Consider the following 24508-nt stretch of genomic DNA (forward strand, 5'->3'; position numbering starts at 1 on the left):
GTCGTGGTCTTGTCTACCATAGATCCTGAAATACTTTTGTTAGTGAAAAATTAATGGATTAATTTTCATTTGTTGTGTAGTGTTAAAAAAGGACGATAATTAGTAAAATAACAAAAATACCGAACTCTAAGGATAATTCAAAACGGAAAGTCCCTTATCAAATGGCAAAATCAAAAGCTCAAACACATCAAACGAATGGAAAACAACTGTCATTTTCCTTGACTTGGTACAGGCATATCCTTATGTAGAAAATGGTGGATTAAACCTGGTTTCATAGCTAGCTAAACTTCTCACTTGTATGACAGTCGCATAAAATTCCATTATATTGACAACAATGTGTGAACAAAACAAACAGACATAATAGGTAAAAATGTCAAAAATAGGGATACAGCAGTCAACATTGTGTTATAATCTTAATCACTATAAAAACAAAGAAATATGTCAACAAAGAAAAACAAAATGGCATATAAACAAAGCACATAAGCAAAAATGAAAGACAGAAATACAAAAAATGACCATAGCACAATAACACAATGGCGGGATGTATAAGTACCGAGCCACGCCAAAAGGATATTACCAAAAATAAACTAAACAGTCAAGGTTAATAATGTAAAAAGACAAATAAAAGAACACTATAACACGTAATCACGAAGATAAACAACGTCAATACCTAGAATCTATACTTCAAGACCATTATGTATTATTTGTGAAGTTGATACGGAATATTTATCAACAAGGTCTTGGTATCTTCCGATGAACTTTTTTAGAAAAAGGACGAGACGTTCTTTGACATTACCCTGGTTCATCAACTTTCTGCTCAGACACTGGTGACGTTTAATGATTGGTTCATGCTACTTAAAAAAAATCTTTACACATCGTTAACTATTTTGTAGCCTTTTTAAAAGTCTTGCACCAATATTGGTTTCTATGTTTCCACAGTGGCAATAAATATCAAGCTTTCTATCGTGTTCTCCATCAAAAGGCTTCAATGTTAGTACCATAGCACACAAAAAAAAAAAAAGATTTTGTGTGTTCACAACTTTGCGGTTGTGATCTTGGGGACAAGAATTCACTGATTGCTGATACTAAAGATAGTGTCTGAAGTTCTATTCAGTGAAGTTAAGAATATATTCAAATTAAGGTTAACTACATTCTATATATTCTCCCACAGTAATGTGTGCTGTTAAGAAAGAGTTATATTCCTGTTGAACTTTATCTTCGGCTGGATTATGTTGTTTTTCTAATAGTGGAATTTCATACTGAATTTTGCCTGATTTTGTTATGTTTTTTTACAAAGAAGGTCTATCGTCTCCTGTAGTTTCTGGTTGTTTTCATATCTGAGTATCAATTAAAATGTCGGATAAGATTTGAATAGTCCATTCTGCTGTGCAACAGTGGCTGGTATACAGCATGACCCATCATTGCGTTTTCGTATTTAGAATGTGAAGTGTCTGTTTCTCATACTATTCCATATACGCATCAACCTCTGAGATGTGTGTCTCTTGCCTTCCCTAGTTGGAAAAAAATGTTCTTTTAAGTGTCTCTTTAGAATCTCAATTTTCTAATCTGTGACAGGATCTGGTATTTTCTAAAGTATTTCCTTTCGGTTTCAGTTTCAGAAATCTATTTAGTACAATTAACTCTAAATTCAGTTCGTTTTTGTTAAGTCTTTTGGTTTTGGTACTGTTTTTTAAATTCATTTTCAAGTGTTATACTGCCACATTTCTCATTGTGATAATCAAGGTTGAAAAAGATAAAGTGTAAGGTCATCGTGTTAATAAAGCATACTGTTTGGATTCTTGTCCGACGTTATATCACACAGGATAGGCACTGACTTATTAAAGCATTGATTGTATAAGGCGGCGGTGGTTTAGATCTTGGTTTTATGTAGATGGTTTTGTTATTGATTTTCTAATCATATCAGTTAAGAGTCCTAATGAAGACTGGTATAGACCTGCTGAGGTCAATCATATAATTCGCATAATTTTGTAATTGGAAAAACACGGGAATGACTTAGATTGTGTTTCCGATCAGCGAACTCTTATTAAAATGTAACTACATGTATGTATAGCAAAGTCTTTATGAACTAGCATGGGATCTTCGCATTAAATACAACCCATGTCCAGTAAACCAAGACGCCAAGGCAAAAACTCTTGTTTCTATAACTTTTTATAATGTATTCTTTCTACACCATTTAAATCTTTGCTCTTCGAGTATAATAAAAATTATCTAGCGACACTTGAACTAATTCAGAGGAGAGCAGCAAGGTTCGTCTATAATCAGTACACATCACATACTAGAAGCGCTGAATTAGGACACAAAGAAAATGTGCCATGATAACAGGCTATGCATATATATAAATATGCTCCATCGAATACATAACGAGCTGATTTACATCGACTCAAATGTTGCGACAGTAGAACTCGTGTGGGCACAAGCAATATCAACAGACGGTCATCAATGTCTACAGGAAATCAAAAATAATCATTGAATGGAATACGATACTTGCTAAAGTTGCTGACGTGTACGTGGGATCTCTAGAAGATTTCTGCTTATGGCTACAGACCACACAATAATGTCAGACTAGACAATGGAAATAGGTTTCATTCTACATTCCCTTATCGACGAACTTTGTTTTTGTCACCATGTGTAGTCCCTGAATGTTTCAATATTACATATCGAACAAAGGTCTTATATTGAAATTTTATAAATCTCAGAAATTATTTCAAATAAATTTAACAAGAATACGTTTCCCAGATCGCACTATCATATTTCCATGTTCATTGAAACTTCGAAATTTAAATCCAAGCCCTTTCTTTGCATATATTTCAAAACTTCCCAATCATGATGAACATTAAGTTTCAAGCTGATGTGACTAACCGTTAAACCAAAACTTTGACCTGATCATAGAACCTGAAATCTAAGTCAATAACTAAATTATGCATTTTTTTAAGATGACGTGATAATGAACATGTGTACTAAGTTTCAAATTCATCGAAACCACAACTTCATGGTAATATTCATTAAATCAATTAATCATTTATCATTTATTTTGGAGATTTATAATAAGAACTCAAATGGACTTTATATTGATAAGTTATAAAATACAACCATACAATGGCATCTTCGTAATAAATTTTATTTACACATCTCAAATTATATTCGTATCAAAATGGTTTACTCCGTTAAAACTCAAAATACTGGCGCTAATGGATATACTAAAACATTTCATCAGCTCTTGATCAGCTAAGCAATGCAAGCGAAATGCCTCCTGTTAGGGGAATGATATCTGTTGATTTAAGCAAATATAATTCCTATAACCAATTAATATATTTTTTGCCAATGTGTAGTTCCCTTTCACTTAAAAATACTTCATTACTATATCATAATTATAAATCATGATGTTGGCATTAATCAAACGTTTGTCAAACAATGTTAATTTCTCATAATTTCCTATGAGTAATTTTTTAAACAAATATAACTGTACAGTTCTTGCATGGAAATTATTACTGATGTGCAATAAAACTCATTATAGATATATAAATGATTTCTGCATGAAAAGTAATGAGTAGATATCATGATAAGGAATCATATATCAGTTCCTTCTTTATGAACAATGTAGAAACATTGAAGTATTGTCAAGATATTATGTCCATGGTAGAACTAATTTTCTTGGTTATATTCACTTATTATCGAAAAAAATACGATGTGCTTTCTAAGAATTCATTTGTTTACTCTGATGTATTCTATACTCTTCACATAGACAATTGAAACAAACAAATTATCAACATATTAAAGATGATCATCAGACTACATAAATACACAGCTGGGGTTTATCAAGTACAATGATTGGTTAGCATCCTAAGATACCAATCATAACAACGAATTAAAGAACAGGGTTGCAGAATTAATGATATCAACCTTAATTGGTTAAATGAAACTTCCAGGAGACGGTAATTAAGTGTGTAAGCAAATTGCAAAAAGCAAGTTCCCCTGTATTAATACTTTATTTAATTTAAATAAACACAAATACCAAATATAAAGTCCCAAGATTTGTATAAATGGATGCATTTTTCTAATGACCTAGAGTTCTATAAGGGCAACATTGGTTTCAGTTTGCATCACCATAACAAATGTTAAAATAACAACATTGAAATACATTTATAGAACATGTGGAACAGGTAAGATTATTACATCATTTTTCCAACAGAGATCTATGTTAAAATATTCCTCCTGTGATTGCCATCTTGAATTTGAAATCGGCTACAACATTTCAGGATTGGTAGAGCAGCAAATAAATTTTTCTTATAAACTTCAATATGCACAGTTTTTTCCAACTAGATTTGGTCATTTAGAACCCACAATTTGACTTAGCAGCCACACTAAATTTTTTATTCAAACAAAAATCTGAATTTCTTGCGATGACCATCTAAAACAATAATCCCATGCTTCTTTTCATTATCATGTCAATTTCTAAAAGAAAATATAAGTATGTATTTTCCATAGTTACCTATGTTAAACCATAGTTCATGATGATGGAAATCTTGGATTCCTGATCAGGATTAAAATAAAAAAATTCAGGTTGGATTCATGTAATAATAACATTAATCACACCTATATATGTAACAGTTGTAAAAAGAAGCTTAACATGTTGTCCCCATAGAGTAATATGTAAAACTATGTTCCTAGAAGACAATTGAATCACCAAGGCATTATACATGTGTTTTATCATATTTTTGAAATGTGTCTGCAGCAGATGCTCTTATCATGTTTCTCTGTTACAGTTCTTATGTGATAGTCTTCTTGCATTTCAGATAAGAATCAAATTCAAAACAAAACTTTTAGCATGAAGAATAATTATGTATTCTTTCAAGTTATTTCCAAGAAGCACATAGCTTCCAGAATTCTATGCTTAACTCTGTGTTATGCTAGAAGTCTTCTTTGACTCACATATGTCTCAGAATACATAAATTTATTAAGGACCATTGAATCATCAGCCATGCATAATATTTTATAAAATCTGTGAAATGTTCTTATAAGAAAATCGATTTTGGAAATGTTTTTAAAATGTTTACCAACAGAAAGGTGATGAATCTTAAGTTATACTGTACATATGGGCCAGGTGAGCTAAAAAGAAATCAACACATTGTAAAAAAGAACATGGGTGTATTTAAACATGAAATGAAAGCAAATAAAAAGATGCAATTATCATGTGAATTTGGGGATTTATGGACAAAGTATATAATATATCTTTTAAGTTGGATTGGTGGGGCCTCGGTTATTAAGTAGTCGAACTACTGTATCACTAGCCTGTCAACACTGAGGTTGGGAGTTCGAATCCCACATGTGGAAGGTGTGCTCAAATCCAATCTTAATAGAATAGAATTGTCAGGTTTCCAACTGAAGGTTGGTGGTTCTCTCAGGCTTCCTCCATCAATAAAAACTGACCACCACGAAATGGCACAACAGTGCTAAAAGTGGCTTTAAACACAAATCAATCAAGTTGGATGGATAAAAAGAACAATAATATTTAACTTTTATTAACAATGAAAATGAAAAAAACAATCCTCTAATAATGAACAAAATGACAACATAAAAAGTTTAATATCAGAAGTTCCTTCAGATTCATGCATAAATATCATGTATACTCAAAGATTGTACCATCTCTTGATGTCTGGTTTTACAAGATACCTGGATTTTTAAAAAGATTGTACAATAATATTGACAAATGCATAACAATGTATCTGTGTTTTGATGTGATTGTTAAAATAAATGGGATTAAACATGGCATCAATTTGAAAGTTATACATCTACTCCTTTAAAGGATCTCCAAAATATATCCATCTTAAAAGTTCTAGCCAACAGAACAGAAATGAATATTACCTTCAAAATAAGTATAATAGTATGTTTAAATAACTATAGAAAAATATATTCCACCAACTGTATAATGCATAAAATTATGATAATGAAAATTTTATATACATGCATGAATATACTTGAAAAATATTACTGTAAACAATTTAATATAATAATCTTAAAATCAAATGCCAATCTCAAGTGATCATGTATAAATAAGGTATAGATGACGAAGGATAAAGAAAGAAATATGTAGTCTGCCAAAAAAGATGTCTTAACATTCAAATGCACAACTATAATGTGTATACAATGTACAACAAATTGCAAAATATTTCAATGGGCTATATATTGACAATTAAGTGTGCATATTTCACAGTTTTTCCAGATGTATCAGGACATAGCAACTAGTAAACAAAAACATTCTGTTCTGACCTTTGTAGATCTTTTCAGATTGTGTGCGAGTGCGAGAACTGCATCAAATATTTCAAAAATCACAAAAATCGAACTTTAAAAAAAAATTATTACCAGAGAACCTGACATTAACAATCACAAAATCAACAGTTATCCAACTAGTACAAACTTTTGTTTGCCCATGGCATAAAAAAAAAACTAAGAAATTTGTTCTGAAAATTAGTTATATGTTGTTCCTTTAAATGTACTATCATGGAAAAAATCCTTCATCATCTGTTATTACATATGTCAATTAGGCAAAATTAAGGACTTTTGGATGTAATTTACTAATCAATGTCTCTGATCTAACATAAATCATTTGTTATCTCTTCTACCCTATAAAATACATATATTGTAGCTTAAAAAGGACAATGAAACAGGTACATAAATATGATTGTCTCTCTTATTCAAGAGGTAAAATGCTTTAAAATAATACAATCACAAAATGAGATAGAAAAAAACATAAGACAAAATATTGTCATACTAAACAGATATAAATCTTCTAGTTGACTTGGGTTTGTTAATTATCATCGGTCTGAAGTCACTCAAATATTTATTTATTAATTTGTGGCTTAAGGAACCAAAAGTTTACCATCTTTAAGATTCAGGTAGTCTTTTTTTAAATGTCAATAATATGTAAATAATTCATGCCGTTCTCACCTATTCATAAATAAAAACTGTCTTTGTTGTTGGTTAAGAAATTAATGAAGATGTAATCTGTTTCTATGTCAACATGGTAACTTATATCCAAACATTTATTTCAATATGTGTAAAAGGTTTAAATTAATACTAAAACTTGAAAAATAAATACAAAATAAAAATGAGGTAATGACATGGTTTCATCCTGTTTTTTCTAAAATAAAATGAACAAAGAAATTAATTAAATACATCATAAATTAAAAAGAGTATTTCATGTGAAAACTATTTATGAAAACAGAGAAATAAAATAAGAATTATCATGCTTCAACAAAGTAAAATATATAGCGTGTGTTGCGTTCTCTTAATTTAGCTTTATCACTCAAAGTGAAAAGTTTGAGGAGCAAAGAAGAATAAACACATGGAGAACTATAAAACAAAATGGATCTAAAAGAACAAACAATTTCAAAAGTCTGCATGCATCAAATTTGTATTGCATGAAACTCTGAAATTCTACATTAAAGATGTATGCTTGAAAAAACTAGTTTGCACTAATATGATGAACAGTATAACTTATATTACAATATATCTTAGACAAAAACCAACAATTTTTCTGTTAAAATGTGTTTTTAGTTTTCAGTTAAATAATATTTCTTCGGGAAAGAAATGGTTTGAAAAGATAATTCCAGCATAAGGGTTGATTATGTGAGGTGGAATGAAACTTCATATTTAATGAAGATAATGAAAAGAAAACTAACCTAACATTAACTGAAAATGATAACAATAGCGATCTGTCAGATGCTTATATTTATTTCATTAAGAGCAGAGAGAACTGCAGTGACATTTAACTGTAGTGTATATAAAAAATCATGCACTTTGTACATTTTTATTTGTATGAAATATCACAAGTATAATTAATATTATGTCATAAATAAATTACAGTATTTTTTATAATAAATTTTGTCGCATGTTTGTCATAATATCACAAATGTCATGCACTTAACAGGTTTTCCACATTTTACTTACAGGGATTTGACACGCACACACTTGATTCACCTTGGTATATAAAACAAAGATTTGTTATCTACGCTCCGTATCAGCTTATGTAATGATTGCATAATGTATGAACATTTATCAAGGTTGGGTTTTCAGAATCTGGTTGAACTAAAGTAAAGAATAAATCAGTTGCTAGCAATTCGATAAAAATTTTACTGCATATATATAACTATAAATATCTATGAGCAAAGTGAGCTATAACTGCATACTGTGTATATGTAACTAAAACGTTTACAACTAAATACTTAACACTACTACCAATAAAAAAGATGACACCATCTGAAAAATTATATGTGAAATAAAATATAACTAGATCTAGATAAAAATTTGAAGCTTTTCTATTCCAATTTATGTAGTTTTTGAGAAAAATTAAAATGAGTAGAAATGACTGAATGAAACAATTGTCTTTCCTTGTTTGCTCTTTGTTCTTACTCCTAAATGCTGAGTGCTTTACACAGAAGCAGTAAATACCAATTTTTTAAGTCAAACTAAGGAAAAAATACTACCATGAAACCAGCGATGTTTTACTGTTATAAGCTATAAGAGATGGAAGAATTTGAGTCAATCATTTACTGTATATCATTTCTTCTTTTCTGTATCAATATCGTTTAGTTAATGAAAAGAAAATAAACTTGCATATTATTTTTTATGGCAGAATTTTAACAATGAGCAATAAAAGATATTTAACATTTCATCCAACTGGATATTAATTAAAGTCTAGTTTAAATTGCATCAAATCAAATTTAATTTTTTGAACCAAGATAAATGAATGTAAAATACTCCATATTTTACAAACATGACAATTTATGCATAAATAGCTGTGAATCTTGAAAAGATTGCATAAAAAAACTAAGAAGCATCTTTTCACAGTATATCAGTGAAATCACCGAGATTTTTTATACTGAAATGTATCACTAAATTGAAATCATACAACTGATTTAATATCAATACAAAATAAGTGTTTCAGTTATAATTGAAAAACAATAAAATGACATTACTACCCCTCCCCCTAGTAATAAACTGCTTCGCTGAGCGCAGTTAGATACGCCCGCAGAGGTCCAACCCTGAACAGTTGGGGCAAAAATGGACACAATATTCAAGCTTGATTCAGGTCTGAATTTGGATTGTAATTAAATATTTGACATATTATAGGTTTCTGAATAAATGTAGTCAAAGATCTTGAAATTGGTTATATGAATTGAATGTATATTCAATTAAAGATTTCTTGCTGTTGTGCAATACTTGGTAAATCTGTTGTCAGACTATAAACAAATAAAGTTCAATTAACTCTCAATGTCATATTAGAAATTTATGAAAATAAAAGGGAGCTTACATCAAAGATATAAACAATTCACCAAAGTTTCATGAGAATTGGTGACAGCATTTTTGAGTTATTGTCCGAAAACTGGAAAATCACCCCTTTTTTTAATGAATAAAACCCCATAACTCAGAAACGTAAAATGTAAAATTTATAAAATTCTGAAGGGAGCTTACATCAATACATACAAACAATTCACCAAAGTTTCATAAGAATTGCTAAAAGCATTTTTGAGTTTTTGTCCGAAAACTGGAAAATCCCCCCTTTTTTTATGAATAAAACCCTGTAACTCGGAAACGTAAAACCTTAAATTTATAAAAATTGAAAGGGAGCTCATGTCAATAGATATAAACAATTCACCACAATTTCTTGCAAGTTGGTAAAAGCATTCTTGACTTATTGTCCGAAAACTGGAAAATCCCCCTTTTTTTAATGAATAAAACCCCATAACTCGGAAACGTAAAATCTAAATTTTATATATAACGAAAGGGAGCTCACGTCAATAGATATAAACAATTCACCAAAGTTTTATGCAAATTGGTTTAAGCATTTTTGAGTTAATGTCCGACATGTTGACGACGGACGGACAAACGGACGGACAGACAGACAACGGTATACCATAATACGTCCCGTAAACGGGCGTATATAAATGGTTTAATTCTTGAAGAAAAGAAAGATTTTGTTCTGTGAAATAAACACAAAACGAATGGTTTTCAAATGTATAAAGGGTAATAATGTAAATATATAAATAAACTAAGATTAATTCATAAAATTTAAAATAAAATCAACAAATGCATCCATAACACATAGTAAACTTATATCATAACACACAAAACACTAACATAACAATACAGTAAGTAAAGATATGCCACTTTTCAACACTATTTCTGCCATTCAAATTGATCTTTAGAAGTAAATGAACAATGTGATAATTTCACAATTCTATACTCATTCATAACATCATAGATAGAATTAAAAGCATACTTAATTGATAAAATGCAATGCATAAAAAGCATGGTTGCAGTATGTAATACATCACAATTCTCTTACACCTCCCCTTTTCATGAAACATGTTCATAAATCTAGTTTCAAACCATTATCTGATAAAGGTCTTAGTAACCAGTTCACATTTAAAATAAACTGACCATGAAAAGTTGAAGATGTTATTTAGTAAAATTAGTGATATCTAATTTATGATTTTAATCCTTTTTCTGTAGATGTTTCATATTATCCAATTTATGTTTTTTTCATTCTTTTTCTATAAATGTTTCAGAAGATACAGCCAAAGACTCACAAAAAGAATTTATGTAATAAATTTTTCAAACATTTCTAGTGAAAACCAGATAATATTGAACAAATTATTTTCATATTCATAATAGTACTTTGGCATATATTTTTAAAAGTTTTGGAGTGATTGAAGAAAGCAAGAGAGAGAGAAAGGGGAATGAAATGGGAATACAGAGAAAAGGGGAAAACTAGTGACCTCCCCCCATTTAATCCAGTAAAAAATGTTCACAAATATATAACTGAGTACTAATATCTATAACATTATAAAGTCATTGAATACAATAATTTACAGGAAACTTTGATGTAGGAAACTAAGAAATTATAGTCCAGTGTAAATTATATTTCAAAATGTTATTTCTATTTTAAATAATAAAAGTGTATCAAGAATTATTAAAATGCCATCTGCATATGTCTATGGTTAAAGGTTTTTTTCCTGTCATATGTAAAAATATAAATATCAATAAAAGTATTATATGTTGAAAGTATTGTTATTTTCCTATCTCAAAATGAATATTATTTAACAATCAGTATTTTCTACCAGCTGTTACTAGCCATTTATTTACTATTCATATTACAAAATCTCATCTTAATAACAATATCTTGCATGTTAATATCAGTACAACTGAACCTTACCCTAGATGACTTGAGCATCTACAATAAATTACCCATACAACATGTTTTTATCATCAGTGACCATTTTGTTGTACACTTTTAACTTCATCTTCTGGTAGACTATTTGCTTCCTCTTCTAAAGCTAAAATCTGATCATAACTCATCTGTTCACAGCTACCACCTCGCCGTAACTTGATCAGAGCACATATTTTCTCCCAGTGTCTATGATTTTCTTTGACAGTATTATGTACAACTTTAGCTTCCACAAATAAATCTTGTAATACTCTGGAATTCAAATGAAATTATATTTTCATTCAACATTTTGCAAGAGTGTTGAGCCAATATTTTAGACAGTCAATTTTAAATAGTAATTAGTTAAAAATCAAAATTATTGATATAATATTTGAAATAGCTCTCGCCGCGATATAGCCTTTTAGTGCTGATGCAGAGTAAAGTAACCACCAATCAATTGAATAGTAATAAAAAATGTTTAAAATTATCAATATAAAAGAACAGACTTCCAATGTCCCCCACATTGCTAATATTTCATCTATCCAAGGGCAATAACTAAGAAATCTTTTTTTTTTGTTATTTAAAACTTTCAACATATATCTTAGAGAAATGAAGCATTGATAGTAAATACTATGCAATTATCAATATATTCAATATTTCCAATGGCATAACTCCTTTAAAAATATTTGATCTTGTCCGAGACATTGCTTATATAAACCTTTGATATAAATTTGATAAAAATCTGGCAAGAACTGTACACATGAGAGCACCAACAATGAAATTTCCCATATAATTAATATTTCCAAGGGGCATAACTCTTTTAAAAATTGTTGATCTGCACTGATTTTCTAACTTGTCCAAGACATTGCTGATATAAGTTTTATAAAAATCTGGCAAGAATTGTACATGTGAGAGCACTAAAAAGACCGAACAGAGTCCCTGTATTTCTATGTCCCCACGCAACGCTTTGCACAGGGGACAAAAATGTAAAAACCATGCATATATATCAAATTCATCATTAAATAAATGGGGAATGTGTGCCCCCGCTTGCATATTATGTTATAAAGGAACATAACTCAAGAACTGTAAAAGTGACGCTTCCCAAATTTGTACTTGATCTGTGTTTTGTGGTAATAAGCATTGTGTATAAGTTTCATAACATTTGGTTGAGGCAAACACAAGTTAGAGAATGGAATAAAATAAACTGCTTCGCTGAGCGCAGCTGGATACGCCCGCAGAGGTCCAACCCTGAACAGTTGGGGCAAAAATGGACACAATATTCAAGCTTAATACAGGTCTGAATTTAGATTGTAATTAAATATTTGACATATTACAGGTTTCTGAATAAATGTAGTCAAAGAACTTGAAATTGGTTATATGAATTGAATTTATATTCAATTAAAGATTTCTTGCTGTTGTGCAATACACTGTGCTGTTGCGCAATACTTAGTAAATCTGTTGTCAGACTATAAACAAATAAAGTTCAATCAATTCTCAATGTCATATTAGAAATTTATGAAAATCAAAAGGGAGTTTACATCAATAGATATAAACAATTCACCAAAGTTTCATGAGAATTGGTGACAGCATTTTTGAGTTATTGTCCTAAAACTGGAAAATCCCCCCTTTTTTAATGAATAAAACCCCATAACTCAGAAATGTAAAATGTAAAATTTATAAAATTCTAAAGGGAGCTTACTTAAATAGATATAAACAATTCACCATAATTTCATAAGAACTGCTGAAAGCATTTTCGAGTTTTTGTCCGAAAACTGGAAAATCCCCCTTTTATATGAATAAAACCCTGTAACTCGGAAACGTAAAATCTAAAATTTATAAAAATCGAAATGGAGCTTATGTCAATAGATATAAACAATTCACCACAATTTCTTGCAAGTTGGTGAAAGCATTCTTGACTAATTGTCCGAAAACTGGAAAATCCCCCTTTTTTTAATGAATAAAACCCCATAACTCAGAAACGTCAAATTTAAAATTTATAAAAAACAAAAGGGAGCTCACGTCAATAGATATAAACAATTCACCAAAGTTTTATGCAAATTGGTTAAAGCGTTATGAGTTAATGTCCGACATGTTGACGACGGACAGACGGACGGACGGACAGATGGAAAACGGTATACCATAACACGTCCGGTAAACGGGTGTATAAAAATTCAACAATTTTTCCATTTGTAAAGGGCATAACTCTAGAACGGTAAAAGTGACGCCACCAAAATTCAAACCTGATCTGTGTTTTGTGGTAATAAGCATTGTGTATAAGTTTCATAACATTTGGTTGAGGCAAACTAAAGTTAGAGAACGGAAACAAAAAATTCAGCAATTTTTCCATTTGTAAAGGGGCATAACTCTAGAACTGTAAAAGTGACACCACCAAAATTCAAACTTGATCTGTGTTTTGTGGTAATAAGCATTGGGTATAAGTTTCATAACATTTGGTTGAGGCAAACTAAAGTTAGAGAACGGAAACCAATTTTGGGACGTACCGATGGACAAGGGTAAAACTTAATGCCCCCTCTGCTATGGCGGGGGCATAAAAAATCATGAATGTCATATATGAAAAAGGTAGAGTTCTTACAACTTAGGAAATTTACAGAATTGTGACCAGGATCTTTTTTACTTACCTATAAACAGGCAATGCTATATGATCTAGAAAACCAATTTGTAAATCTGGTATCCTAGCCTTTTCCCTATCCATCATCTCAGGAGGTGTTCTACCTAATGATTTCTCTAAATCTCCTTGAGAGAAAAATTCATTGTAGATTAAAGCCTACAAAACAGATAAATACTTCATTATGAATTCAATACTTCAAATACAAATGCTATAAAAAATTGATTTGAAAAGCTAAGTTAAATTTTTAAACACTGGCATAAATTAAAACTGAAACTATGAAAATTCTAAAAAGGGTACATTTAGGGTAATGTAATTTCATAAAAATATAAAGGCATGGGTTAAAACTTTAAGAAAATGTATCAAATATAATCTTAGGATAACAGCACATTTTAGAAACATTTTTTCACTAAATAAACATAGAGCATGTGTTGCTAAAAAACATTTGGCAAGCAAAATGATAAACACAAACAACTCTTCCTGTGTGAATATAACTGTATGTGGGGTTGTGCTCTTTATCATATCTCAACATTTATCACAAGTCAGTCAAGACTTTTTGCAATTTTGCCATTTAACTGAATTTATTGTCATTGCATAGCAATATAACTCATGAAAAGGGAAATAGTTTCACCTTCTGTCATGGCATGTAATAGCTGACTATAGGGTATAGGGTTTGCTCATTGCAGAAGGCAATCAAATTCATTTGGACTCTGCTGGATAGTTGTCTCATATCTCCTCATTTTATAAAAAAGAAAAACAGTGTCTTATCTAAGTAAATATATTCAATGTTTAATTCTGCAAACTGGAGAAACTTTGAAAAACTTTTGATTTTAGGGTCATTGAACCTAAAATATATCTCCTCAACTCCTACATGGTTCTTGACAATTTATATTCAAATAAAATTGCAACATCATTGCCAAATTTCCCCTGTCCAATATACATTGTAATTGTTTTACACATAAACTGCAGAACAATATCTACACACATACATTATTATCCAGTTTGAAGCTTTTGTAATTATTTCCTTAATTGTTGCAACTTCCATGGAAATGTAGCCATTTCTAAATGTGTTTTAATGCTATTCACCTGAAATATTAGTATAATGTCAAGATTTCAGGAACTAAGAAACATATATGAAACTTTTCGTTTCTTGTTGTACAGCAGATGTTATTCTAAACCACTTGTTAAGTAATGACTTACAGCGATATGTTTCGTTGAATCCCATGGCTTTGTTTGGTCAGAGAGATCTGATGCAGTCATTATTAAACATAACAATAGTTTTCTATGCTTAAGATTGGATTTTTCAAATTTATCTGTAATAAAAATGAATAATAAGATAATGAATCTATATTTATTTGCATTTCTATTTTGTATTACAGTAACTGATAATTCACTAAAACAAGACTAAGATGATGCCCCACCCTATGCAAAAATATAGTTCTGCAGCATTAGACTTAGCCAACAGTGATGTTGAAATAAAACTTAAAATGGTTGTTTTACTCTGTAAGGCACATTTGATAGCCCCATCATAGTTGTGATTTGGTTTATAAAGTTGGAAAATTAAGTTGTGTTGTTTAAACAGGAGGTAAAAAAAAGGTGAATGGTAATAATACAATTTGTACATAGTAAGTGCAATAAGGTCTCTGAAACTATAGAATGTTGCTTTGACTATATGCTTGAATATCTTAAAAATTATGTAATTGACTCATTGATGACTCTTTTGCTTTGTGTACCCTCTTATAATAACACCAGCTTTTTGAAGTGCAGGTAAGTGGTTTATAGTGATAGTCCTTTGATTTGTTTAATTTTTTTTTGTCATGAATACACCAGTGTATATCAATGTTCTCTTGTTTTTAACATGAATTGTTTCATTGTATTTTGTTGGATCATACTGGTTTTTGTATGAACCAGAGTTATTAGTTGAAATTAACTCACTCATTAAAATTTGCATACTAAAATTCTTACTTTATGCTTAAAGAATTTTTTGTCTAGGCACTGGCTAATAATTTTTTATTCTTATACTTGTCCATGGCATTTAAAAATTCTTTTTATTGGGTTGAGGGTTACTTGAGGTTAAATTTTTGTGTCAGTCCTTAAAACAATCAAGAAAATATGTTCATACAAGAAATCAGGGCAGGCACAAGTCTTTAAATAATTATAATTATTTTTTAGCAAACTGTTTAAATTATAACTTGTGTCTATTATATTGTAAGGGCTATTTCAGAACTAAACACACAAGGGCATGTGAAGCACTTTTTTAAGATCCGACCATCCTTGGATATAAAAATTTTCATTTTTAGTTATAATTCTTAATACAAAATTCTAAGGAAAATGCGACCACCTATATTCAATTAATTTGAGCGCCTCCCATCCCCATACCATAAAATATTGGAACAGCCCTAACATCAGATCAAGGGTGAATCTTCAAACTTTTAGGGCAATTTTACTTCACTTTTAAGATGCTGAGAGAACAAAGTTCAAGCAGGTCTGTCACTGAAGTCACTCACTATCATGTGCCCTGATTATTACCTTTTGCCATAGCTTCAATATTCTTTAGAATCTTTAAATGATGAGCCAAATCAGTTGCTAAAATAATATCTCTCATCAAGTCTAAAACATGTTGATAATCCTAAAATAAAAGGACTATTATCAAACACTTTTCAACTCATGAATAAATTCGGTGTACATTTGTAAAATAAACCATTTTTTTATTTCAGAGAATAGAGTGAGTGGTGTAAAAATTTTTTTTTTCAGTTTCTGCAAACTATTTTTTTTTTCACAATTCAATTTAGATTGGCTGTTGCAATAAGTCTAGTTTTTGACTCCTGAACCATGCAAATGGGTCATACCATACTTTGTTGGATAGTATTGAGTCAAATACATAGTCTTATTTTAAAATAAGAATCTTCTTATTTGGTATGTTTTGTTTATTTTCATACTGAGACTAATGATGTTATTTGTTTATTCTGTCTTTAAAATACACTTACCTTGCTTATTAAATTTTCATATATATTGCATCCTTCAGTATTTACTATACACATAGTTTGAGCAAAATGATGTCTCTGAAATAGATACAAAAAATATCAACTAACATATTCATTCTGCATCTCTTGAAAACATTTATGCCATAACATGTGTATAAGATACACCAATAAAGGCATTAGCTTGATTGGGTGTATCTAATTTACACCAAGATAGTATGGTTAATGCAAATTGGTAGATTTCAGTAATTTAGGAGGGGTTGTGTTCAACAACTGTGTAAAATATCCTACACATTGACAGACAGATGAAAGACAAACAGAAAGACAGAGGAAGGACATGCAGATTCCTATACACTCCACCAAATTTGTGTTTCTAGTTGGGAGTAAAACATACAAAAGAATGCAACCATATACAATTATGGCTTGTAGAAAAGGTAAAATAAGTATTTAGGGTTGATAAATTTGGATATTCATAGATTAAGAGGGGCTAGAACTGTTTTTTTTAAAAGGGACATTTATGAGGGATATCCTAGGCACTAGATAAATTTCCAAGCCTTGTTTCCTCAACACTTGATGGCTTCTCTGGCAGTTGCCATTTTGTGTACACATGCCTGCGATGTCATTTTGATGGGAGATAACTTGTGAACAAATCAAGAAGCTCAAAGGGTTATTCAATGGTGATTAATAGGGTAATTCATCGCTAGGTATAAATTTTTAGGGTAATTTGTCCTTCCTTGGATTCATATGAAAATTATCTGAATTATTCCATGTCACTTGATAATGTGTTACCCAATAAAATTGTTTATTATACATGTAAGGTATAATAATAGCACATATCTCCCTGTTTCTATCCCTAGAATAATCAAAATCTGTGAGTAAAATACCCTTACTGAATAAAGTTTAAAAATCCTTAAACAGAGTTATCATGATGCAGGGAAATGTTTTAATCACTTGTATATTTGAGATATAGTTTATATTTCTAAACTATATATGATCAGTCAATGATGTCAAAATAACCATTTGGCAGGTGAAAGGCAAAAATGTGGAGTCTGACTCTGAGTCAAAAATACTGACCCAAAACAATAATTATGACAAATCTTAATCTCATGTTTTTATTATTTAATATGTATTCTGAATATAATTGCTTTTCCTTTTTCTATTTATTATCCTTTATTCAACATGTTCTTTCTCATACCAACAAAATCTTACAGTAGTTAACAACTGGTGCCCTCTACTTACTGGAAATAAGAGCAAAATTAAGGACCAGAATGACAGAAGATTTCATTGTTTTTTTAGTATAACATGCCATCACATGTCATTTCTTACCTCTAACACAGCACCTTCTGAACTGTATAGAGCTGCCAGTACTGATTTCTATAATATAACAGACAGTATGTGATTATTGTATTGATACCTACAAGCAAGACCAATGTTTGTTTCATGAAAGAATATCAATATGATCATAAATCTATGTTTCCTATTTTAATGTGTACTCAAATCATATATGTACTGGTTGTCTATCTTTATATAGGAAATAACAAATAGTAGTTCTCCATTTGAATCATTCAACAGTTTAATTGTATGTATTTATGCTTCATAAACTTATGTTTTAATTCTATAGTAATAAAAAGTATTGGGAGAAATTCATTTGATGAATAAGAAATATAGATCCTAAAGACTTTTAAAAAAGCCCTATACTATATATATACATAAAGCTAGGGAATTTGAATTTTACTAGTAAAATGTTTTTCAGCAATTACATCCATTTAATTAAAAAAAAAAGATTTTTAAAAAGCCCTATATACCGTCTTTTGGGATGTATAGTGCGCACCCCTTTATGGTCCAAGAAACGTGAGAAAAAATGTTTATTGTTCGTATAAGACTCGTAGACATTTTCGGAAAAGTTACAGCTCCAAAATCGGCAAACAGGAAGTCTATCGGTAAACTGGAAGTTTTTTAAATGGACACCGATGTCAGAGAATTCCGTACGGAATACGTAATTGATATGAAATTGCAAATATTCTGACAAATGAGTAAGAATTTTATTAGATTGAGATAAATCTACATTTAAGTTTGTTTTTTTAAACCAAATTTAATAAATTGTTTGAGTATCAAGGACAAGATTAAATATCCAAATTAATGTTCTGATTGAAACAATAACATAATTACGAATCATTAACATCATTAGTGCTGTTATAAATTGTTAAAATCTCATTATTTTTATTTTTTGTTTGTCGATTCTAGCTGTTAATCCGGATTATCACACCTCAATCAACGGTCTAATCGTTGTCAAAACAAATCAGTGACATGTTCACTTTGTTCCTAATTAAATTCATTCAGGTTACAATTATGGGATTATCATGATTTCAATCATAATTTCTTCTTGAACAGTTTTAAACAGTTACTTAAAAGTTACAAAGTAGAAACGTATTTATAAAAATAAACTTCTCATAGACTAAATCATCACTTTACAATATCAAGTCACATGACTGACCCACATGACTGGCGATCACCTGATACATTAGAAAAAATGGCGGTTTATCTTTTCAAAACGAGCATGGTTTATTCAATTTTCATACACTTTTCTTCTACTCTCCATGATGAACACATACAAAAACAGTAAGTTATGACAACAAGGAACACAGAGACTAATTTAACCGACAACAAAAGCTTTATTGTGTCTTTATTAAGACATGGCAAATTTCCGGATTGCAAACAGATGGACACATTTACAGGATAAACGTAACTACAGAGATATAAAATGTATTTTATTTGAATAAAACATGACAAATCAAGAACAATAAGATACATATTACAAATATAACATGTAAAACATAAAAACAATCGAGGTTTTAGCAAAAATATTCCGTACTCTTCACTTCTCCTGGAAATTTCTTTGTCGGAGTTTGGACCTGAAAAAAGTCTTAAGAAAATGTCTGTAGGCATGTATAACGTGCACCCCTCTTACAAGAATCATGACCCAGGGTATAAATGTGTGCACTATACATACCAAAAGACGGTAATGGAATTTGAATTTTAATAGTAAAATATTTTTCAGCAAATACATCCATTTAATTATTCCTCACCATTGAAAAGTTTTATACTTTAAAAAAAAAGTATGTTTTCACATTATTGACAACTTACAGAAGCAACTTGATATGAATTATTTGTCCCTCTGTGATCAATATCATGGCAAAGGCAGGATACAAACAATGCAAACAATTCTATATCTCTGGAATAAAATATCATATTTAACAGAATAAAATATCATGTTTAGCAGAATAGAATACCAGATTTAACAGAATATTATTAGTTACATAGTGAGCTAGTGACCTAATACGATATATATGGGGTCAGTAAATTCCATATGGGGATTCTAGTGAAGCCCCATATGGAATTTACTGACCCCATATATATCGTATTAGGTCAGTGAAGCCCCATATGGAATTTACTGACCCCATATATATCGTATTAGGTCACTAGCACACTATGTCACGAATTTATTTTACCGACTATCTTAACATGTGGTATTTAGACTAGTGGCCTATCAAAGTGATCAAGTCATCAATACCGTTAGTAATAAGAACCTACTTCCATTGGTCTATACAAAAACAAATGCCAACAATAACAACTTGTTAGCTTTAAATGTGTTTTATGAGTTTATTTCAATCATTCATCATCAATTTCTTTGTCTGTTAAAACCTTTAGGATTTCTCCTGAACACCGTGTTGTTTTTATAAAGGGATGTAACACCACTACTAAACGTGTATTGAAATAAGCCCCACCTACTAACCCAATATGGAATATACACTGTCTCCACGCAGTTGCTTTTAACCAATCATATTTCTAGAAATGTTTAGGAGGTAAGATAAAATATCATATTTAACAGAATGGAATACCAGATTTAACAGAATGGAATATCATATTTAACAAAATAGAATATCATATTTAAATGAAAAGAATGTTATATTTAACAGAATAAAATATCATATTTAACAGAATAAAATATCATATTTAACAAAATAGAATATCATATTTAACTTAATAGAATATCATAGTTAACAGAATAGCATCATATTTGTCATAAAAAATACTATTTTTTTCACTTTTAAACTGCAAACATTTTTATTTCAAGAGGGTATGCTTAGAGGGACAGATGAGTACTATGATAACTAATTTTTCACCTATAAATGTGTTACAAATCATAGTGGAATAATATGCTAAAGCCAACTTACAAATTAAAAATAAGTGTTCTAGTGACCTTTCCCTATGACCTGCTGGCCACCAATAAATAGGCATATTCAACCTTCCCTATATCTATATCTGTAGAAGTTATTTTAATCGAACAAGGGAAACTCAATTTACCATCAGGAGAAGTTTCATTTTAATCAAACAAGGGAAACTCAATTTACCATCAGAAGAAGTTTCATTTTAATCAAACAAGGGAAACTTAATTTACCATCAGGAGAAGTTTCATTTTAATCAAACAAGGGAAACTCAATTTACCATCAGGAGAAGTTTCATTTTAATCAAACAAGGGAAACTCAATTAACCATCCGGACACCATTTTTCCAATTTTTTCCCCTCTTTTTAGTAACAGTGACCTTGATCTTTATTCTATTGACACCATAATCAATAGGCTTCTCCCCCTTCCCTATATCTTCTATCTTGTAAGTTTTAGTTCAAGAAAGAGATACTCAAGTTATCATCTGTAAATATTCAGGGAGCATAATATATGCAGAAATGAAAAGTTCATGTCTTGGTATGAGGAAACACCAAAAATCACCGGGATCAACAACAACAACAAAACATAATATATGTTGCACAACTTGATGTCCTTTGAAGAATCTGTGCAAGTTTGGTGGAATTATGTCCAGCTGTTGCATATTTACAGACTGATATATGCAAAAATGTCAACAATCTTTGTTTTGATTTGATAAACCAAACAATAAATTCAGATCAAAAATTAAAACAAGACGACAGAAATAATCCTAATGTAACACTGAGGACATTGCTGTCATGAGACACACCTTGATACTATTTAATAAAAAAAAATTCTACAGTAATGTTAGTATTGCATGGACTTTAAACTGCATAGTTTTTTCTTTTTTTGCTAAAATATTTTTATAAAACTTATACATGAAAAGTTAGCTTGACAAATATAATTGATGATATACTACTTACTCCATACATTCATTCAACTTAAAATTCTTTATACACAGATAACAGAAATGTGCTACTGCAAAGGCATGCATCCAATTATGATATGGTGGGTTTCTGTATCCTTTTTTTACCATCAATATAAATCTGTAATATATATAACACTTTCTTTATCACCAATAATAAATGTTAGCATATGACATATTGTCCTTACATATTTCCGTGAAAACAGTGGTTAAAACATATTAACATTAAATTTGACAGAATTTTCCTTCCATAATATTAACATTAAATTTGACAGAATTTTCCTTCCATAATATTAACATTAAATTTGACAGACTTTTCCTTCCATAATATTAACATTAAATTTGACAGACTTTTCCTTCCATAATATTAACATTAAATTTGACAGACTTTTACTAAATATTCATAACAAGTTAATAAATTCAACAAAACTATTCCGCACATATTAGTCTATACACACTAAATATTTTTTCAAACATTTGAATGGGAATGTCCAACATTTTTTAGAAAAGAAAAACTGCATACTAGAATTCAGTTTAATATCTGAAGGCACAACAAAACGCTGACAGTATATCAGACGATGGAAATGACAGACATACAGTCAAACCTGCCGTAAATGTCACCTCTTTTTTAAGTAAAAACCTGTCTTGTCAGTTCATCCTTTCCTTGTTCTGCATTGGAATACCTTTGCATTTTGATCCTCAATTCAAAGTTCATCTCTCTTATAAGGTCAGTTTTCTCTTGACCCGAGAGCCACCTTTATATGCAGGTTTGACTGTAATTCATTGTTGGTTGTTGGAACCATTTTAGTGCAGTGAACTTTAAAAAATTCTTTTACAATTTGATTATCTGCTTGCTTAGTACCTTGCAAGTGTATCTCGCTTTATTCTCCATCTTGATATAAATCCTAAATCTTCAAACATACTTAAACAGCACTGAAATGAAAAATAAGTAAGAAATTAAATAAAAAGAACATATAATTTCAAAACAGAATTTATTGTCAGAGTAAATGCCTATCAGTTATCTCTTGGTCCAAATACTTCATTGTCTACATAAAACAGTCTTTTGCTATTAATGAACAATGAACAAAATTTCACATGGAACTACCTGACTGAGTTACACACTAGATTTTATGGCATTCAGCGAAATACATTTCTATGAATTTTATCTTAACAATTCATACACAAGTATGCATTGCCCTTTCAAACCTTAATTCTTTTTCATTTGACTCCTAATCTAAGTGCAAGCTATTTTTCCTATTGTTAACTTACTCAAACTATTTAGGGCTATTCCATTAAAATGAATGCTCATGAAGGTAATCCAGAAAACTAATGTATAAATCATTATTTTCATTTTAAAGTAAGGGAGAAAATATTAGTTGTATGTCCAATCTGTAAAACAGTTTCAGATGAGATGGCTTCACAATGTATCATTGTTAAGATATAACAAAAAAAGATCAAAGTTTATAACGCCTGGTAAAATGGTCATATCAAAATGACAGTATAATAAGGTCAAAGAGAATGACGACAAATAACCCTACCAAGTATGCAAGCTTTCTGTCATACATTCTCAGAGTATTGATGTGTTTTTGACATACACACGAAAGGAGACCATAACAACATTAAACTTTACAGTGTTGATTTTGTCTAGTGTGAGTAGGAACCCTAGCTTGTGTCATGAATCAATACACAATATTCTTTTGTTTTGATCACAATAAAAGGTTTTACTATACTTAATTAATTAACTATATACAATCATATTGAATTACAGACTTCATGATCATAAAAATATAATACCACTGTCATATGATACATACTAATGGCGTGTCATCTTCTGGAACTTCTCTTGGTGGATAATTAAATTTGCTGAAATTAGGATGCCAGTGAGATGGAGGTGGAATTTCACTTTGTGCTAATTCCTGAACTTCATCACTTGCCACCTGGAATTCATAAAGGTGATTAGAATCTTTCATTCATCTCTGTCGTTTACTTAGAGCAAATTTGCAATACACCTTTGTAAATAAATTTTGGACTTGAAAGAAAGAGATTTTCAACTTTCTATGATAAACTGCATTTTAGTTTTATTGTTTTGTTTTGTTCTGCAGTATGTAATTCAATAAGTCTACTTTTATGTTTATGATATAATTTAACATATTTATAAAATATAAACAAATAAGCAAGCATTATTTCTTTTAAAACATTTATTTGAAAAGAATTGTAATCTCTTAAAACTTAACATGCTGCCATCAGGTAGGCACATATTGGAATATAGAGTAAATGTAGGAAAAACTTGTTATTCTCTACTATTTCAAACATTTCATCAGCATAAAATTGAGAATGGAAATGGGGAATGTGTCAAAGAGACAACAACCCGACCATAGATCAGACAACAGCCGAAGGCCACCAATGGGTCTTCAATGCAGCGAGAAACTCCCTCACCCGGAGGCGTCCTTCAGCTGGCCCCTAAACAAATATGTATACTAGTTCAGCA

At 30.2% G+C, this 24508-nt stretch overlaps 1 protein-coding gene across 4 annotated transcripts in view; it reads right to left on the reverse strand.

The window, feature by feature from the left end:
- Positions 1-5524: 5524 nt before the first annotated feature.
- Positions 5525-24508, reverse strand: part of LOC127715070 (cGMP-dependent 3',5'-cyclic phosphodiesterase-like) — a 120365-nt gene continuing 101381 nt past the window's right edge. For all 4 annotated transcript variants that reach the window (XM_052221097.1, XM_052221095.1, XM_052221094.1 and 1 more), the window contains 10 exons: positions 23835-23957; positions 22883-22953; positions 22019-22141; positions 19979-20066; positions 18161-18208; positions 16841-16915; positions 16383-16482; positions 15054-15166; positions 13867-14012; positions 5525-11500 (listed from right to left, as the gene is read on the reverse strand). In XM_052221097.1, the coding sequence (XP_052077057.1) occupies positions 11290-11500; positions 13867-14012; positions 15054-15166; positions 16383-16482; positions 16841-16915; positions 18161-18208; positions 19979-20066; positions 22019-22141; positions 22883-22953; positions 23835-23957 (1098 nt within the window). In that variant the 3' untranslated portion in view covers positions 5525-11289. The remainder of the gene's footprint in view (positions 11501-13866; positions 14013-15053; positions 15167-16382; positions 16483-16840; positions 16916-18160; positions 18209-19978; positions 20067-22018; positions 22142-22882; positions 22954-23834; positions 23958-24508) is intronic.

The sequence above is a fragment of the Mytilus californianus genome, unplaced genomic scaffold (assembly GCF_021869535.1).
Source record: "Mytilus californianus isolate M0D057914Y unplaced genomic scaffold, xbMytCali1.0.p SCAF_9, whole genome shotgun sequence".
In the NCBI taxonomy this organism is placed as follows: domain Eukaryota; kingdom Metazoa; phylum Mollusca; class Bivalvia; order Mytilida; family Mytilidae; genus Mytilus; species Mytilus californianus.